General features: G+C 34.0%; 1 protein-coding gene across 5 annotated transcripts in view; it reads left to right on the top strand.

Annotated features, from left to right (window-relative positions):
- Positions 1-20,885, top strand: part of LOC128986927 (uncharacterized) — an 82,854-nt gene that overhangs the window by 32,114 nt on the left and 29,855 nt on the right. For 3 of the 5 annotated variants that reach the window (XM_054407540.1, XM_054407541.1, XM_054407539.1), the window contains exons 4-11: positions 3,116-3,295; positions 3,669-3,797; positions 5,927-6,169; positions 6,932-7,063; positions 8,133-8,279; positions 9,655-11,677; positions 19,234-19,369; positions 19,885-20,001. In XM_054407540.1, the coding sequence (XP_054263515.1) occupies positions 3,116-3,295; positions 3,669-3,797; positions 5,927-6,169; positions 6,932-7,063; positions 8,133-8,279; positions 9,655-11,677; positions 19,234-19,369; positions 19,885-20,001 (3,107 nt within the window). The remainder of the gene's footprint in view (positions 1-3,115; positions 3,296-3,668; positions 3,798-5,926; positions 6,170-6,931; positions 7,064-8,132; positions 8,280-9,654; positions 11,678-19,233; positions 19,370-19,884; positions 20,002-20,885) is intronic. The other 2 variants (XM_054407543.1, XM_054407542.1) reach the window with 2 other exon arrangements.

Raw genomic sequence — 20,885 nt, 5'->3', positions numbered from 1 at the left:
TTTATAGTGACTGTAGGAAAAATATAATGTGTAACACGAGTGCAAAAGGCCTTTGCTGCACTCGAGATCATTCCGCACAAGCCGCAGGCGAGTGCGTAAACATTGCTCTCATAAATAGTTACATAAATAACTAATCTATATCTATATAGGCTTAATATTTACACAACACATATCAATCGCATTAACTGTACCGAATTTAAAACAAAACAAAAGGAAAATTTCTCCCAGTTTAAAATTATCATCCAGACTATAAAAGTGGTTTTTAAGAGGATAATTATAAAACAAAGGCTTAAATTTGTTAATTGAATGATTTTTATATTATCTTTTACTGAATTGTATTTGTATACTTTAATTGATAAAATCTTAACAGATTTTAACAGTCCAGTATTTTTTAAACTAGTGTTGTGATTGTGTTTATTAAAATGAAGATATTCAGAGTTTTTAATAATATAAATAATCAGATAAATGAACAAACTTACTGCAGTTTGAATTTTCAGATCTATAAATACCCTGCTGCAGCAAACCTGCCGACTACGTGAATTTATATTTGTCTCAATTGGTTTTCAGTTCTAATTAAATAACATTAGGTTTAACGAGTACCTAGGTTTTCTGCTACAAGGAAACTAATAAAGTGGGTATTTTTAGTAAAATATTAATAGCTTAGTATAAAATAATGAATTTGACAAGTTTGATGAAAATATATTTATAAACAAGCATACAACATTTTACAACATTCTCTATAAAAATAACATGGACATTTTAAATTTAAGATTTTTCCAGTTTTCTTTGTGACCAATAACCATACAAAATCACTTTGATATACTATATCATTTGTTTTTTAAGCTCTTTAAAAAGGTCTAGAGAGAAATTGGGAAATTTTGTGTTTTGAGAGTAAAAAAATGAAAAAATACAATTTTTACCCCATAAAATCCCCTGTTCCCATGGTCCGATCATGCTGGTTCGCGAACTCTAAGGTTATCCTGCCTTACACCTTTAAACCAAATATCATCAAAATCGGACAAAAATTACTCATGTTATTGCATTTACGGACGTATGTATGTACATATATATATATATAAATTCGAACAAATGCCGTTTTGATGTCTAGGGACATTAAAATGAAAAAGTAAATCGGTCCCGGGCCTATGTCTTACCGTGCCACCTACGGTAATAGCTAATTCGCTTAAAGAGGTTAGTAATGCTCAGGGTGCGTCCCAGTCATAGCATTAAAGAGCCCTTTTCTTTTATTCCACTACCACCCCAAAGCACCAATCCATATCTCACAAGTGACTGGAAGTATGTAAAATTTGCCGTCCTTAATATTTCATAGGAACATGATTTACAAGACGTTTTGAAAGGTATACTACACAAGACAATCTTGAAGATAAATAATCTAAATTCAAATTGATTATCAATATGAAGGCCCAAAAATTTCACAGCTGTGGTATTATTTACATCGCAGTTAGTGGGAATCAGTTTTAGTGTAAAAATCACGTTTTGGGTGTTTTCTTCATTTAGCAAAAAGCCATTAGTGTTAAACCAATTTTATGCATTTAGATTTGTTTCATAAACAAGATTTTTAAGTTCTGTTAGGTTGGGGTTTACATGAAACAAAGGTGTATCGTCAGCATAAAGAATATTTTTACTGTTCACTGCCAATGGACGGTCATTAAAATAAATTTAAAATAAAATTGGTCCAAGGACTGAGCCTTGTGGAACACATCACTTACAATTCTTGTCTTGTGACATATTACAGTTACTTGCTATTTAATTTGTTTACGATTGTTTAGGTAAGATAAAAAGAATTTTAGAGATGGCCCTCGAAACCCATAATTTTGTAATTTCATAGTAAGAATTTTAAAATCAACATAATCAAATGCCTTGCTTAGGTCATTTTCAAATGATTCATGAATTTGACGAATTAGATTATCAAGAGCATTATTATTATTATTTTATGGCCATCATTGGACCACTTAAGTCAATATAATGGTCAGGTTCTTTTTAAATTCTGTCTCTTCTTCTTGTCCGCCCAATACTTCTTCATTCTTTCTGACCGTTGTTTTCTTTCTTCTTCCGAAACCACTCTTCCTTGTCTCTGATTGTTTGCTCCTTTTGGCAGGATGATATTTTTGACTTTGAGTACTGCAAGCGCCTCTGACTTATTTTCCAAATCTTCTAATGAGAGCATCATTAGTGGACATTCCCTTTCTAAATCCAAATTGGGATACATTTATCAATTTGGTCTCCTAAAAGTACTCATTAACTTGTTCAAAGACCAAGATGTCAATTAATTTACCAACTACCGGAATTACTGAGATAGGACGATAACTTTGGAGCTTATCTCTTTACCTTCTTTTAGACTGGACAAACACATGAGACTTTCAACAACTCTGGCACAATTAGCAAGAGGTACATTTAATTCATAACAAATATTTTTAGTTAATTATTTGACATTCTCATGATGGAATGGCCTCTAGAACGTCTGAAAAAACTAATATAGGTTTTAATTACCTGTTTTCTGTCAAAACGATCAGTTTGGTAGTATGATGACTACAGCTGTTTCATGCTTTTTAAAAATAGCACATCTTCAGGTCCAGAATGTCTTGCTAATCCCTCATGTGGAGTTTGTCAAAAATATATTTGACATTCAATAAACATTATCACTTTTTGAGTTTTTTATATGTAGAATAATTTTCCAACTAAATACAACATTGTTTAAATTAATACCAGCATCAGTAAAATCTATTGATGAGCTCTGAATTTTTGCGTTACCAAGCTATAGTTTAATATCAGGACCAACCTGAGATCGAGTTAACAGACCTGAGCATTTATTTCAGTAAATGACGATTTTGTCTTGATCGCAATTGATGTTCACGGTTTTGTCATAAAGTCGGAAGATGTCCACAATTTCAACGTGATTGCAGAAGATGTTCTTTATTTTACCGAGACTGCAGACAATGATTTTGCTATGGCCATTGAAGATTTTCTTGAATCTGCCTTAACTGTGCCGTCACGGCTTATTTATTGAGTGGCAACTGAATATATTATTTTGAAACCATTTCATCGTCTGTAGCAAAATAATGAATGCATGTTTACTTAAACACTTGTATTTTAGGTGGATGAGAAGACGAGAGAGCAAATGTTCAAGCTACGTCAAACGTGGAGTGATGTTTTTCCTCAAAAGGTGATTTATGCTTTGGACGCCAAGGTTCATCAAATAGACCCTGCCTGGCCTCTTGGCTCTCCGCCATCAACTGTCCACCTCAATCCAAAATTCTTCAAACCAGATGTTCTGGTAAGTTCCTATTCATTTCCATGCTTGTTATAATACACACGGATGGCTTTTATGTCAATACCCCTAACTAATTGTGGACTGCTGCTCTAATTTGTTATTAATAAGTTAAAATTCTTAGCATTGATTAAAAACCGTCCATTGATGAAGTCCTCAAGTAGCCCCACTAATAATATTTAAAAGCTACTTTTTCATCAAACAATTTTATTTTGGGTAACTATTTGTTTTGTTTGGTTTTGATCACCCATTCGAGCTCTGGATTTCTTTTACCATTGCTGAAAACATTTTTTTTTCTTTACTTGTTTAAACATTTAAAACTCCTATATAAATTTCAAGCCATCCTCCAAAAGTCAAATGAAGCAATTGTTTTTTAAAGGATTCCAAATTAACATCTCCAACTAAACAACCAGAACAGAATAGAACTGAAAGTCGGTCTCACCACAGAAAAAACAAGACTTACAGCCGTCAAAACCATAATGTATCCAAATCTACGCGTTCCAAAAAGGTAAAGTGGTTTTGAACTCTGCATGGTGGGGTTGGGAGGCAATACTGTGTGTATATTATTCTTGGCTTATTGTATGGTAAAATCAACCATTCATTGTTGATCTTGGTTACTCGCTGTCTATTTGTAAAAAAAAATACCAATTTAAACTAACATTGTACAGTTTTTATAGTTATTTCTATAGATTTTTTAAACCTTGTTCGACTAGGAACCTGTGGAGATAATTGAAGCCCGTCTTTGACTTTTCTTCAACTTTAAATTTATAGTTTTTTTCAAATCTTGTACATCTAGAGACTGTCTTTAAAAAACCGGGGGTTATTAAAAATATATCAGAATTAACCATGGAAGTGATTTATTTTTTAACTCTTATTTATAAGTGCTTGCATGTACATGCTTTATTCTAGCATAGAAAAAATTTACAGTTTTTTCTTTTTTATTTTACTTCCTTCTTCTATTCTGTCTTAGTCAATGCATGATTTGTATCTGGGTTACTATAAACCACACTAAGGCTAATTAATTAGTAAATGCTGTAAGATGACCGTTTTTTTTTTTTTAAGTATATTACATTGTTATGGATTCTTGCTGTATTATAAAATTTGATTTTACCTTCTATTTTCACTTATTTGTTATTTTACCAAATTAATGCACAAATCAGTTACTTAGTGTACGCAAATGAGTCACCGTGCATGCACAAATCTGCTGTCTGAGTGCACAAATCAGTTATTAAGCATACACAAATGAGTTACCGTCCATGCATAACGCTGTGTGAGTGCACAAATCAGTTATTAAGTGTACACAAATCAGTCACTATGCATGCACAAATCTTCTGTCTAGGTGCACAAATCAGTTACTAAGTGTACACAAATCAGTCACTATGCATGCACAAATCTTCTGTCTGAGTGCACAAATCAGTTATTAAGCATACACAAATGAGTTACCGTCCATGCACAAATCTTCTGTGTGAGTGTACAAATCAGTTATTGTGCATACACAAATCAGTCACTATGCATGCACAAAGCAGTTACAATGCATACAATAAGGAGTCACTATATTATGTATACACAAAGTAGTTACCATGCATCCACCAAGTTGTGTGAGAACACAAAGCAGTCTTTGTAAACTGCAAGGCATGGTTGCACCTTAGCCCAGGCCAATCTTGATGATCAGACAGATACGGGACCTACAGCTTGTCAGATTAACAAGAATTTTGGTTTACCAAGGATATCATTCTAAATGCCCAGTGTCAAAAAGAAAGATTAAAAAATTAACACTTTATTTAATTAACATATGAGATATCATAACATTGTTTCTTGATATTTATGAATTTCAAAGACTATTATAGTTTTTTTTTTTTTTTTTTTTTACTTGTGTAAAGTAGTTAACTGTATGTAGACTTGTAAAAATAAGATAACCCAAAAGATGTAAAAGGCACTCGGCATTTTAAAAAGTCTAGAAGAGTGTTCTTTCTAGTGTACTAACAGACTCCTAGAAAACCAGAATTATGCGTGAATTGGTTTTACTGATAAAAATTGGTAATTGTGTATTAATTTTAAAATTTCACCAGGAGAACCTGATTGTTGTAATATGGATCTATGACAAATTTAGAAGGACATGTTGTATTTGCTTGCGTAAACGCTCATGAATCTCCGTTAAGCTACGAAACACCTAACTGTTTAAACATCGTGAACATCATCTATTGCCATTTTTGCAGACATTTTCTTTTAGCGTGTTTCCCATATGCTATAAATAAGCTATTACCGTAGGTCTCATGGTAAAACTTGGACCTGGGACTGATTTACTTTATCGTTTTGAGGTCCCCAGAGGCCCAAAACACCATCCGTTTAAATTCATATTTATATATGTGTCCGTTAGCAGATAACTAACGGATTCAATGATACACCGGATAGTATAAATCTGGAAATCACAACCGGTAAAATGTGCGATTTTTCCAGGAGTTCTGTTGCCATCCTGAATAATGCAATTTTGAAGTATTGCAATCAACAGAATAGGTAAAAGCAGAGTACAGATTTCACAGGGACATTGTGAAACAAACTGTCTGTAGAGCTATGAGTGGGAGTTTTTAGTGTTAAAATGATTTGAGTGTGTATAGAGAGGATATTGTTTGTTTGCAGTCGTCACCCACCAGCACCAGTGGTACTGACAACATTGCCCCAGCCCCACCTGCAGTGCCAGCCAAACCTTCCCCCACTCCAGAGCAGCTGAGGGAGCAGATGATCATGAAGCAGAAGATGCTGCTGGAACTGCAACAACAGAAGCTCAAGTTGGAACTGCTGCAAACCCAGGCTCAGATAGAGGAGCAAGCGAAGCAGTTGGAGCGACACTCTAGCAACAACAAGACATCACACGAGATATCGGTAAACTATTTAGCTAGCTCTACCAATCCCTTCAGCCAGGTAGAAAGGGTGACTCAGGCAACCAAGCGAGTTAGTTTTCTAAAACATGCAATCAATTTTTCAAAGGAGTCCTAATTTTATTCACTAAATGCTTAGAACTTTTAACCTGCTTTGAACATAAACTTAGTTTCACATAAATCTTGTTACAAAACAAATAAAATTGGAAAGCCAATGTTTTTCTCAATCTTAAAAAAATAATAATAATAAATAAATGGGAAAGCCTAGTACTACAAAAAATTAACTTATGAACTTATTGGTTGCTGTAATCAGTAGCCATCAGTAGCTGGTGGTCAATGAAGTAAACAAAGTCACTCTATTCTACCTGCAAAAGATGGACCCCTTATGCTATATTTTGTATAAAGTATGGAACTTGCTTTCTTTTGCAATTAATTGTGCCTAATCCATTTGTGTATAATTGGGAGTCTACTATAGTTCAGCTGTAACTAAATATTTCTGATTCAAGATTTGATTCTGGAATACCCCCAATCAAATTTTGAATCTGAATTTTCTGTTATATTTGGTGTATTTGAGATTTAAGATTTGGCTTCAACATATCACAAGTTAAAACAAACTTGACTAAATCAGTTTGTATGATGCAGCCTTACTGTAAACCAAAATATTCAGATTATAAACCCCCAAGAATTAAACATAGACCAAAACAATTATGATGGTTTAGTTGATTGTTTCTGTTGATAGTTGTGTAATAATGTATATTGTTTTCAGAAATTACAAGATATCCTAAAGAAAGAGGAAGAAAAGCTGAAACAGATGAACAAGAATTTAAAGAAACACTCCCAAAAGTTTCCTAATAGACAGCAGATTGTGCGAGTCACCAGTAATATGAAAGCTCAAAAGGTAAATAGAGTAATATTTTATCAAAATACACACACTTGACTTGTAAGTTCACATTTTTATAAAAGAAAAAATCCTTGCTGGGTTTATGTGCGGAACGTCTTATTAAAAATTTGCACAGGGTTTGATTCACATGGCACAGTACCTTAGTTTTCTGAAGAAAAAAAACTCACTCTGGCCAGTTTCTGTCTTCTTTGCCAGGGACTTTTAGTATAAATATAACTGAAGCACATCTGAACATATGTGCAACTGTGATATTACATAGGTAGTGTGAATTGGCATCCACAACCTCATTTGGTGCATTGGTTTATGAATGCATAGCAATCTACTGCAAATGAGTTCATACAACCTTCCACTCATCAGTGACAGTATTGCCTAGGCTGGAATTTTTGTTGGACTCTCTGTACCGTAGTAACTGAGTGCTGTCCAAAAAATAGTCATTGTAAGGTTAGTAGAAATACTGCTAAAACATACATTTAAAAGGGGTGATAAATAAAAACAATACTATTCATCTGTGTTCTTCCCCTTTTCACTCCAGGCAATTTTTTTATGGGATTCCTCTTTAACTTCTGCAATATACAATGGCAATCGCCAAAATATCGTTGTTTCACCCTACATTGTGATTTGAACCTAATCCTTTTATAATTTAACTTAATTGAGGCTAATTCTGAATGTGAATGCATCAAAATTATCGGGTTTCTCTCTCTCTCTGATATCCGATATATCGGAAAATGGAGTGAAAGGGGTTAATTTCTCTGAATGTCTCACCTCGGTCAGCCGCCTACAAACCCTGTCATAAACGCCTGGAAATCTTATTCTTAAACAGTTGGAAAACTCCTTAGACCGAAGCCATGGATTATTGAATGTGCCAGATTATCAAGCAGAAACTAAATCAGTGACATTTTACTGTAGCTTGTGTGTACTTTGGAATTAGGTTGTGATACACTTTTAGTAGGGTTAAAACTATAACATGTTTTTATGATTATTAACTGCATAATAAATGTCTATGAAATGTAAAATGTAATACCACTATCAGCGGGAATGTTACATCTTTTTGGCTTATTTGTTTCAGGTGACTGACCTTAGCAAGGTGACAGGAGCAATGCCTGAGAGTCTGGTCAAACCAGCTGCACTCCTGGAACTGAACCAAGACGACAAACCCAAGCCATCAGTCAAACCTTCCTCACGTCCCAGGATAGTCTTGCCATTGCCCACCATGGTGAGTAGTGTTGTAGATCAGCTTCAGGTTCTATACAAAGTTTATTGTATTGACAATTTTAAAACCGGATGTAAATAACATGCTCGGAAACATGTCTTGGCTTAAGATATTTTAGATTCAATACAATCGACAATTGATCGTTAATGCTAAATTAAATAAATTCACATGTAATCTTATTACATTAAGAAACAAATACAAATAGATACTTCCTACAACCAGTTTTAATCCTTTTGATTTTTTAATGGTCCATATATATACACCATAGCCCCCCTAGTCCAAACTAATTGGTATCAAACACTATTTTGATTACTAAATGTTTGGATTAGTTAGAAAATTGTTTAAAAATTTTAAAAACATATCTGCTGACTGTAAATGGCCATATATTGCTCCCGTGATCACAACAACACCTTGACCGTCCCCCGTGATCACGGCGACACTGTGGTCATTTCCCAAGATTCAGAGACACCGTAATTGTCTTCCCCAATTGTGGAAATATCTGAGATTATCAATGGATTGTTTCATTTTTGTTGTGGTGTTTCCGTACCAATTGATTGACAATAAATTAAAAGGCTAAATACCTGATTGTCGCCTTCTGGTCCAAGGTTTGTAGTACAGGATTATGCGCATTTCGGCATGAGCGCCATCGTCAGATCGGTATAAGAACTGTAACTAATATTCACCGAAGAGGTGCGTTGAAAGTTCACAACACAAAAAAAACACAACAAACACTGGTCGACCATTATTTAACATAGTTTTACTTTATTGTCACGCGTGCACAGGCAAAATATGGAGGTGCGCCAGACATGTTTCGAGACTCGACTGAAGACTGGAGTTTGTCGTTATCTAACCAGTTACCTTAACCCCCCACCCCCACCCCACCCTAAAATATAGTTCTAGGACCGCTCTTACTTACTACTTGATGACCTAAAACGATAACCAACAGAATGTTGATCATAAATATATACTCGGCCCTAGGCTATTGGCAATTATTCCAAATTTATCTGTTTATGCGCAATTCACTGGCTTTTCACGTACAGTTCATAGTTTGCTGGTTGACTGGAACCCTGGTTGTAATTTCCAAACACAGAGCTTCTGTGTTTTTTTTTTAATACTGCAACTTTTTTCCTAACAGGTGGTTTGGATTTGTGGGACCATGGCCTAGATAACTATACTGTAGTTCCTAGATAAGTATAAACCTCATGCCCTAACCTCAAGGGTATATAAATTATCATCATGGGGAGTTGTAGACAAAATATGCTAATGACACTTAGTGAATTTTTTTGTTGAATTTAAGAGATAGTAACAGAAGAATCAGAACCTTGTTTATAGTAGTTGAAAACGTTAAAAATGTATTGCAATCAATATTTCTTTTCAGGACAAACAGAAGGTGATCACACCAGCTGATTCTACAGAGGATGCTGTGCCTCCAGTTCGTATCGCTCCAGTGAGCTCTCAGCTTATTAATGCAGCGTTGTCATTTGGCCGCAATGTACGAGACCCCAGGATAAGACAAATGTCCTCTCGCTTGGAGTCTCAGCTGAACACTGTAACTCCTACAACTACAACTCCTACCCACCCCCCACTTACCTCTGCACCACCACCACCAACATCCGTGCCTGTGTCTGATAACAAACCTCACGATAGGTATAGTGGGAAGGACAAAAAACCCAGTAATCAACATAAAGAAAGACCTTCTAAACATCCTGAACAAGAGAGTAAATCTCATTCAAGGTCCTCTAGTCGAAGTGGGGATAAGTCTAGTAGATCAAAAGAGAGGGACAAAGACAAGACGTCTCCTAAAAGATCAGAAGCCAAAATTAGCAGTAGTAGAAGAGCCAGAATAGAGGGATTGTTTTCAGATTCCATGTCAAAATCGCCACTAGATGCAAAAGTTTCATCAAGTGCACCTCATTCTCTCCAGCAGTCACATCTGAATCAAGATCAAAATTCTAGAGTAGAAACCTCTGAAGCTGGACCAAAGACAGTATACTCTGAAAGAATGTCAAAAACAGAGTCTAGTCCTAAAAGGACGAAATTCCAAGACAAAAACAATGATGTCGACAGTTATTTGAATTCAGAACCACCCACAGATAAGTCAAAATCATCAGCTGATATTATTAAAACTCAAGTGAAACCAACTGGAATTCCTCCCCCAAAAGTTTCCCCTGAGGCAATGGATAGCAGTAGTGAAATGAAAGATGAAGATATTGAAAAAATTGTTAAACATCCTGGATATTCCAAATCAAAGCCTTTGGATAGTAAACTGAATGAAACAGAAAAAGGAGAAGCACAAGAAATACTAGAATCCACTGAAGAAACCGATTATGATATGAATGAAATAGTCCGTAATCCTAATAAACAATTAAAGGTTGATAGAAGAACAAATGATGACAAAGTAAAACAAAAATCTTTGATGTTTGGCAGTCCTAAAAAGAAAAAAGATGAAAAGGATTTAACTAAAGTATTTGTGGCAAAACAGGAGACTATGGTGGATTCTGAATGTCGTACAAGTGTTGACACATTTTCAAAAGACAACCATTTTACAGAATCATTTACTTCAGAGAAGCAATCAGTTTCCAAGGTTCCTGAAAATGTAATCACAAGGCAATCATCATTATTGGAACAATCCAATATTTACAAAGATCATAAATCTAACACTGAATCTAACATTGGTTCTAGTTCTTCTGAGCTGCCTACAAATAAATTTGGTTTTGCAGAATATGTTGATAAAGAATCTGAATCTGAATCGATATCAAACCTCATTGAACAAGATGAAGTTTCTTCTACAATTAACACATTTTCATTCCAAAATGACATCAACAAATCTTTTATCCAAGAAGAAGTTGTATCTACAGAAACCACTTCAGTTGAAATAGAAGAATATGTTCCAATGGATGTAGAAGCGCAGTCGGTAGAAAATCTGACACCAACAGAATCTGTACTAATCTCTTCTGAAGGTACCGAGTCAGTTCCGATAGTTAAAACAAATGACAGATTAACTCTAAGCCCCAAAAAAGTCATGAGTCCAATTAGAAATGTAGAGCCAATGGAGACTATTGTTGAAGTCAGTGAAACACAAATTGGAGAGCTAACATCTTCAAAAAAATCTGAGAAAAGACCAAACACTTCTTCCATTCAACAGGAAAAAAAGTCGAAGAAGGGAGATAAACCGAGCTTGATGGAGCAAGTGATTGCTGATGCTGAAAGGCACGAGGCGTCCCCCTCTCCTCCCCCACCTCCTGTCATCAGTGACAAGTTCAAGGGGATCAAACAGAGCTCACTGAGTCGTCTGCGTAGAGTCGGTCGTTCTCGCGAGGATCTTGAATCACCAGAACCTGCCGATGTAGATCTCCGCACACAAATCGCTCCTCTGCCAACTCTCACTAAAGATCTCAAAAGTAAGCTTTTATTGATAGTATTCATATTTTTGGCTATGCAGGATATTATGGATACTTTGTTTCACAAATTAAATACTTTAACTAAGGTGTTGTGTCTTTTTTAAGACGTTTGTGGAACATTGCAGCAATCCTCCCCATTCTCCTTTTGACTTAAGACTTATTGTATAATACTTTTAGAGACAATGATTTGTCAGACAAAAGTACAACAAGAAAAATTTTGTCTAACTTCTTGTTAACAAGGCAAATAAGTAATCAAGGGAAACTTTAGTGAACTGTAGCTAAAAAAGCTAAGGCTAATCCGGATAGTAAGAACTTGCATTGCCCATCAGTCTTATAATTCAATTCTAAATTTGTCATATTGAACTTTTAGGAAATGAAAAAGTCTATGGTTTAGAACTAAATGCTACTTGACACTACATTCTCCTTAATTTCTGTGCAATATCATTCTACGATAGGAGGGTATTGCTCCTCTCAAAAGTATTGTGTTCCCATTATGATGCAGATTGTTAGTAGGTTGAGGCTGCTAGGAAATATTTCAGAAAATTGTCAATAAAAATTAAAAAATCAATTGAAAATCAATAATTATTCAAAAAACAAAAACAATTAATTGAATACACAATTTAACTTCTTATGGCTGGTATGAAATTTATATTTGATTAAACCAATCCCTGACACACTCCAAATTGTTAATTGGTTACAAGTATAAAATTGTGTACCAAAGTTGATCTCGTCATTTGTTCAGTGCTTGTTGTGCCAGACTGTAAAATATTTCATACAAATTTACATTTTCGCTCATCACCTTAAGTCCCTTCCTAGTTGCTGCTGCTTGTATCACTGGATTGGTGCAGGGTTTCCATGTTTTTACAAAACTTATGTATTTGTGATATAATTAACATATCTGTGATATAAATGTGAGACATCCATTTTTTTATGTAATTATATGTTATAGTAGATTATTTTTTACTTTTCATTGGTGTTAGTGTTTGTGATATTTTTTTAAATTGTTGTTTTAAACATGTTCAAAAGTTATGTAACATAAACTAATAAAAAACTACTTGTGTATTATACTTTCCTTTCGGTGTGTTAAAGGTTCATATTCTTAGCACAAGGAATTACCAACAAGTTTTTCTGCTTTAAGAGTTGGTGTATCATAGCAGGTCATGTCACTTGTGTATAAAGGATTGGGACTATCCACAATAATCTGTGTTTCTCATTGTAGTTAATTGCAAAATACTATTTATTATCTTATGTTTTGTTATATTTAATGGTTTTTTTTTTGTTGAATCTGATCATAAAAAAACATTTTTACTCTGAAATTTACCATGTTAGAACTTTTCTCTGGAATTATCATCGATTATTTTTTATTATGCCTGTAGTTTGGAATTGATAATAATTTCCAGTATATATATATTCATTTTTATTTCATACAGTTATTTTTGGAACTTAAACTAATGATCACATTTAAGTTTGTTTTTATATTAATGCACGTATTATTGTTGATAAACTTGGTGCAGCATTACCAATTAATATATGAAGTCAAAACTTACCAAATATATACATAACTCAAAATAAGGCCATTTTTGCTTTCTTAAAATATTTTGAAATATACCTAGTGACAGGTTTCAAATTGTTCAAATTGGTTATTTTGATGCATCAAGAAGATTTGAGAAAACAAACACAACACTATTAGACCTTTTTAACTCATGTAAAAATACTTAAGAAGATGTTCGGAGAATTAAATCATGGACATTAGTGATATATATTGTTGGTCTCAATATAGGTCAATATAGCAACCTAACTAAAAAAACAAGCTACTTCCTCAAGAGTTCAGTGAATCTGCTGTAATACAAAGAAGATCACCGATGAAATAATCTTGGCATTTGATTAAATAATTTTCAACATGTGATGAAGAAAAGGATTTAAAACATAACTCTTCAAAAATTGTAGAAAGTATCCTACTCGAAAACATGCGATTTTGAAAAAAAAAACATAATAACAAGTGTGAACTTAGAAAATAATATGAAAACAAATACTGTATGTCATAATTCAAAAACTATCTCAGAAGATTTTTAATAAACCAGGGGACCTTTTACATAAATCCCCTATACACCTGTCTGCACCCTTTTCCCTAAAAAGTTTCCTCTATTTTTCTTTGCCTACCATAATACTCCAGGAAGTCTACACAGTTTTCCATGTTTCCATTGTTTTTTTTTTGTTACTTTTGCCATCTATTTAGAAATTTTTCAATTTATTCTTAAAAAATTAGAACCGAGAATGTACATAGTCAATAATATAACTGAATATGAATATAACACTAATACTTTGAAAACTGGTTGGGCACAATGGCATTTCATATGTATATGATTTAATATTCGTAAGAGAGCTGAGGCTTTTTATCAAGAAGTAGAAGGCTTAAAGTGACAAATTATCAAATTAAAGCCATAACATGTATATTGAATGTAATTCTCGAGCTTACAGAAGGTAAATAGCTAAAAAAAAGTAAATTTTTTTGAATAAAAAAACAACTCATCTTAGCAAATAGTTTCAATCCTTGACGAACTTGTGAGGTGAACAGTAGAAATGAGTGGCATATCCTTCAGGATCATGATAAAGAGAGGTCTTTTGTAATAACATGGTTCATTCATGGTTGTTTGTACTATAATGTTGAAGTCCCAAAGATTACATGTTTCATGTTTTTCTACATAAAATGTCTTGGAGGGGTGGGATTTCTTCCACCTAAAAAAGTGCAGTGCACAGATATACCTTGATGTAAAAATTGTTTTAGTATCGGTGCAGGACTTGTTTGACGGAAAAGTATAGTTACAGTAGACCCCCTCTTAACCGACCTCGTATTAACCGATAATCGGATTATCCGCCTTTGATCGTAAAATAATACAGTTTGTTTTAACCGACCTTGCTTTGAGAGCAGCTCGGTTTAACCGCCGCTTTCTAGGAATCTCGGCATTTCCGCTCCCACGCTGGGCAATGAGAACTGAACCATACGCTTATCTCCACAGGATATGACTAACAATAAGTTTTCTTGTGAAGATCACAAAAAATATAGCATAGCCTATTGTCAGTTTGTCATCATCGTACGTAGCTCGAGCACATCTGATCTGATTTGTTATCTGTGCGGCAAATTTATAACATCATAAAGTGCGTTACGATTTTGAGAACTGATTATCTTATCGCTGGAGTAAACAAACAACGCAACTTGTAGGGAGGGCAGGGAAGGGGTGTTAACAACTCCAAGGTCAAGATAGTTTTTTTGCCTCGAGCCTCCAGTGAGAGGCTATAAATAAACGTCCTGTCTTGTAACAAAATGGTCGCTTGTATCTTTAATGACGACAAAAGGTTCTGTACTGTATTACGATGTATTTGGAAAGCATTAATTATTACATTACAGTAGTAAAGTTATTGAAATAGGAATTTTATTGACTCTTGCCTAGTATTATAATATATTCTACTGAAAGTAGGCCTATTTGACTTAACCGTGTTTTGTGTTTATTTGTGACATTTCTATCAATATGAAAAAGGAGATAAGAGTAGTTTATTTTATAAATAATGCAAGTATGACTTCAAAATAATGATTATATAATTCCAAATGAATAGCACTTTATTATGTTATGATTTTAGGGATTACCCGTTTTATCCGACCTTTTGAGTCATCCGACCTAGGTCCGGTCCCATTTGGGTCGGTTAAGAGGGGGTCTACTGTATTGCTATTACACGTTCTATTACTACTAATAAAATGTGTGTTAAAGAAAAAACGCTTTTCTTTAATTCTGCATTATAGTAATACTAGACAAAAATGTCATTGGTTTTAGTTTGATTGGACCTACTCATGTGGCTGTAGTTCAAGGCACTATCAAGAAAATGTGTTGATCTTAGCACACTTTTACACATGACAACACATGTAATGGGGTCCTTGCTTGATTGAGCGGCTTTAACATAATCTGATCTTGCCATTTCTTCTTCATTCTGGATGTTAAGTACTTTTTTCACAATGTCTGATTCTGTCAGTTCACCACAATGGCCTTAAAGGCCACATGTTCTTCAAACACCAATCCCTTGACATTAAGTGACCCAGTAACTTGCAGCCATATCTACTGGACTCATGTCTTGCGCCTTTCACACTATTCGATTTCGTTCGTCCGATTGTTAATCGGATTTGTAGTTGACCATTGGAGCTTTTATTATACGATTACCAATTGTGACAGATTTTCACTCGGGACAGTGCCCGGAAGCAAGGCCACACTAAAAAAACAGGCCGTAACACTCATCAAGCATGACGTCACGACAGAAGACGGCTATGACGTATAAGTATTTATTTATTTATTTTCCACTGAAAGATTAAAACAAGCAGCTGATCACAAATGGGAAAATTACGTCATTGCCGTCTTCTATCTTGACGTCATGCTTGACGAGCATTACGGCCTGTTTTTTTAGTGTGGCCTTGCCGGAAGGTGCCACTGCAGGTATCCGACTCCCGGACGAGTTTTGATTGGGTCTACAGCTGTTGGACTATGTGACCATATGGCGCCTTTCACAGTACACGACTGTTGCTGAGTCATGCCGAGCTTTTACTATCGTGAACGCAGAATTTGCTATCGGAAAATTTATGCTTTTGCCATGATCTAGGAGTACGGTTATGTTTTCCGAGATGATGATTTCAACACGACCGTGGGATATATTTAACATTTGCCGCGATAGTGAAAAACTATGACGATGCTACCATGACCGCGGGAGACGATGAGGTTGGCTACACGACTGTGGGATATATTTATCGAAAAACTATGCCGATGATTCCGTGACCGCGGGAGTTGATGATGGTGTCAACGCAATCTGGCTTCTAAAGACTTTATTACCGTGATTTTAAATTATTTATGTAAACAATTTGGATAATCTCCAATTCGGATAGTTAAGAGTTTAGATCAGTTTTAACGATTCCTTGATCCAATGGGTCTAATTTTGACGTGAAGTTAGGTGGCAGGAACTTTAATAATATATTAGTAGGCCTAAGCTTTGGGACTTAAGGAATTCTCCTTCTTCAAGAATAACATATTCTGATTCTCCGTGCACAATACAGTTGCCAACGCTTACATTTACCACAAACCCTTTTAAAATGTCACGTGATTTATTATGAAGCCACTTGTTGCACACAAGTTTTAAACGACTAAGGCTTTTGAAAATTTCTGATAATTTAAGAATTGGAGTACTTATTGGCAAATTTTTATCATGACATTGCTATAACCATTTCACGAAACACTCTCCACGTTTTGAAATCACTCTTCACCCATTTATGCATTTTGCCTACTCAAATGGATTAGCTACTACTTAAATGCGTTATCCCTTTTCCCACTTAATACTTTGGAATATTTTTGTCTTGCCGTTGTGTTTCTTTAAGAAACCACATACCTATTATGAGAATGATCAAAAAAGAATTTATCAAAATCGTCCGCTCTGTAGTTGACGAAATATAAAATCCCTTCAGTTTTCTTTTATCAGGACTTTTTATATTTAGTGAGTTTTATTTAAATGCTACTGTTAAGAAATTTAATTGACGTTTTCCAGACATACTTGGGCACATAACTCACTTGCGTAAACAATAAGATACTAGACTTAAAAAGTTTTTCATCGCCTCTCTTTCAAAACCGCAAAGTATGTCTTTGAATAAAGCTTTTTCCGACACTATCGCCTCTCTTTCAAAACCGCAAAGTATATCTTTGAATAAAGCTTTTTCTGACACTATTTGTAGGGACTTAATTTGGATTTTCTTGTAGTTAATGGATTTTTTAAACTTTTATTTAATTTTTGTCAATTCTAAGTAAATTTTAATGTAAAAAATGTAAAACGTTGACTTTTAACAAATTCATATAAACAATATGGAACGTTGTTTGAAACATTTTAAGACTACAAGTGGTTGCTGTAACTCTTTCAGCGAATAATAGAAATGTGTATGCATCTTTTCAAGCTCTGGATGAGGATATTGTATTTTATGAATCTATTGAAAATGTCTTTTCTGACGAAGATAAAAGATCTAACAGTTTAGAAGATAACATCACCTAACTGGGCAGGAATTCCAAACCCTTATATAATATGTACTACCCGTGTACTAGCACAAATTCTTGTTGGTAAAGATCATGTTTGAACACGTTCAATTGACGTTTTGGCTATTCAGAGGTTATTTTTGGATTTTTTTACTAAATAGAAACATGTAGTGTCTGTCATACAAGGAATGAAATCTTAGGAATTTATAAATGTCTATTAAAGTGACAGGGGCAGTATTGGCTGGGCAGGAACTGGCCCTACTATTGGTGGAATGAACTTTCAGCCCCAGAAGCTATGTCACTAGTCAATAACACGTTCTTTGCTTAACAAAACAGTTTTATTAAAAACCCATTCTGTTTTGATACTAATCTAGTTTCAATGTTATGATGTTTACAAATAATTTGAGTGTTTAAGTCTTTTTCATTATGAAATAAAATTGACATTAGAGTTGATCTTGAATAAAATGTCTTACATTTACGATTCATTTTGCATTATTGGTCAATAAACCCAAACTTATGTGGAAATTTCCTTTGAGCCACTCAAGTCTGATTCTCTAGTGTGTAAATGTAATAATTTCTGTGCCAAAAGTGTTATGTACCAGTTAACACTGTGATTTTGAAAAAAACATCTTTGCTTGTTAAGTCATTGAAAACATTTGTTTCAATATGTTTGTTAAATGCAACAAACAAAACATTTTGTTTTAAGGTATTCATTCAAACGGTAACATTTAGGAAAATAATTACGAATATTAATATAAAAAAATATTGTTTGAATCAATTTGTTAGGTATTAATTTGTTTAGTTACTCAGAACATGAATAATCCTCTTTTGTTTTCTTTGTCTATTAAAATACTCTGTGGTACTAACAGTTTGTGTTCTATTTTGTAAATGGAATCATTGTGAAAGAAACTCTTACTATAGTGTGATTTTTAAATTTTACTTAGTTTTTAATTTACAATTGAGTGTGTTGTGAAATCAGATTTTAATCCTCGCCATCAAACATATTCATTGTGTATTAACGTTATGAAAAGGTTGTTTCGTAAACAGATATTCACTTACAAGATAATGAGGAAAATAAAAGAATTTATTGTCAGGTATGGTGGAGGTATGGTCTTGGAATGAATAAAAAATAGTTCCTAAAACTTGTGCTGAACTATGGCATATTAATATATTTCCCATTTAATATTTTATTCAACCCTTTTTGAATCTTAAAAAGCAATGTCTAGATGACTTACAAAATAAAAGAGGACTGTCTTCTTTTCTCAAATTTATTCAATTTCGCTGTGGAAAAAGACAAATAACCTTGTATTATGAGCTACATAACTTTGCAAAATTTCAATACTCAATAAAGTTTTGATACCCATGTAAACATACTTAATGCAGTCTCTACTAGGAGTGTTGTTTGTATAAAACTGTGAAATATACAAACAAGTCTTACTGAGCTTCAGTTACTGTCACATGGGGTGAGTCCCTGGGTGTGTTTTAAATACTCAGTTCTTCTTGCAGATGAGGTTTTAGGATTAGCAGAGACAGATGTTGACTTACGTAATCTTGCTGCGTCTCCCACAAAGAAACGACCCTCCATGGAGAATGCTTTAGACACTCCACCCGCCAAGAAATCAAAGGCCGAAGTCATGGACGAGTAAGTCATCAATTTGTGTAACTGGTAGAAGGTGGTTATGTAGTGCCTGATTTTGTATGCTTTTGCTTATTGCACATCTTTTGTAGCCTGAATGAAAATCATCAAACCTATAACTAACTAGTCTTGTCAGTGTTTGCAATAATTGTCAAATCCCAAACTTTAAAATAGATCTGTCAATAAATATATTTACTCTCTGTTTCTCCCTAAATGACAACCATTATATATTTTTGCTTAGCCGAGGTCATATAATGAGTTTGATGTCAACAGCATCTTAAGTTAAAGTTATCAGCAAAACTACCCAACTTTTAAAAGACCCTTTACTTATGTAAACTTACATAGATGTAAAACATAATTAATTTGTAAACTTCATTTATTATTATATTTAATCATCTTGTAGTTAAAATGCACTAAGTATCTAAGCTTTCAGTCGGTTGAATACCATCCTTAGCCTTGTTCAGTGTTATGTTAGCGTACAGTAGCGTGCATGTCTGATGAGTTTTCATTTCCTTCCCAAGATGGGCCTGGCAAGTGGCTAAGTTTCCTGCTTGCAAGATCAGCTATTTCCCCGCACGTCCTGACCCTGCTCACTGGTATAGGCCTAATTATTCCCAGATCTGTATATACAAAAAAAGGTATACACTTTTAGAAATAAATGGTCTGTGTAAAACAAAATTTAACCACTTTATTTGTCTTTTTGTAAATAACCTTTATTTAAACTGGTCAGTCAGTTTTGTGGAGAAAAGTCAAAATGGATTTTCAATGTTGGAGTTTTTTTCATGGCACGTGTGGAACGGCATCTCAAACAGCATAGTAGTTTGTTCGTCTTTAGCAATTTTATTTGTTTATCCTAAAAGTTATACTCATATCATGTGCAATCATTTTTTTAATGGAGATTGACCATTAATATTTTACTATATTATCTTAAAAATAGTGATTATCTAGAAATAACAACTATAAGACCTGGCAATCAGGAGTTTTATAGACAACAGAGGTTTCCTACAAGTATCAGATTCATCTCTGCTCCTTCCTAAAGCTTCTCTAATATGTCCTTCAATTGTCTTGCTATTTAAAGTACAGTCTTACAGGATCATGCATAAAAAAAAGTTATAGATATACTGGCATTTATAATCTTACATTTTATGTACAGCCATATAATTTAACAATAGGTTCTGACACTTATTTATACTTAAGCCTCACTCAGTTTTATCTAGCAAGAATACTGTTAGTTTTTTATTTATATTAATTAAAATACAAAACTAGTTTTATTTTTATAAGGTTTTTATATAAAAAAAAAATGTTTTGAAAAAGATGCAAGTAAATCAGTGTGGTCACAGACCTAGAATTCCAGGAAAACAACAGGAATTTAATGTTAATTTAAGAATTTTACTTGGATAACCTCAAAACATAGTACCATTATGTTGTAATACTAGATTAAGAGAAATTTTTAAGAGTTAAACACCCAGCGACATACTGTATATGCTTGCGGAAAAGGATCAAGAAACTCTGCTAGCGCATG

This window comes from Macrosteles quadrilineatus, unplaced genomic scaffold (genome assembly GCF_028750875.1).
Source record: "Macrosteles quadrilineatus isolate MER2022 unplaced genomic scaffold, UCM_ALF_1.0 Scaffold_2__2_contigs__length_208266976, whole genome shotgun sequence".
In the NCBI taxonomy this organism is placed as follows: Eukaryota; Metazoa; Arthropoda; class Insecta; order Hemiptera; family Cicadellidae; genus Macrosteles; species Macrosteles quadrilineatus.
Note: the sequence above shows the minus strand (reverse complement) of the source record. Positions and strands in the feature narration are given on the sequence as shown.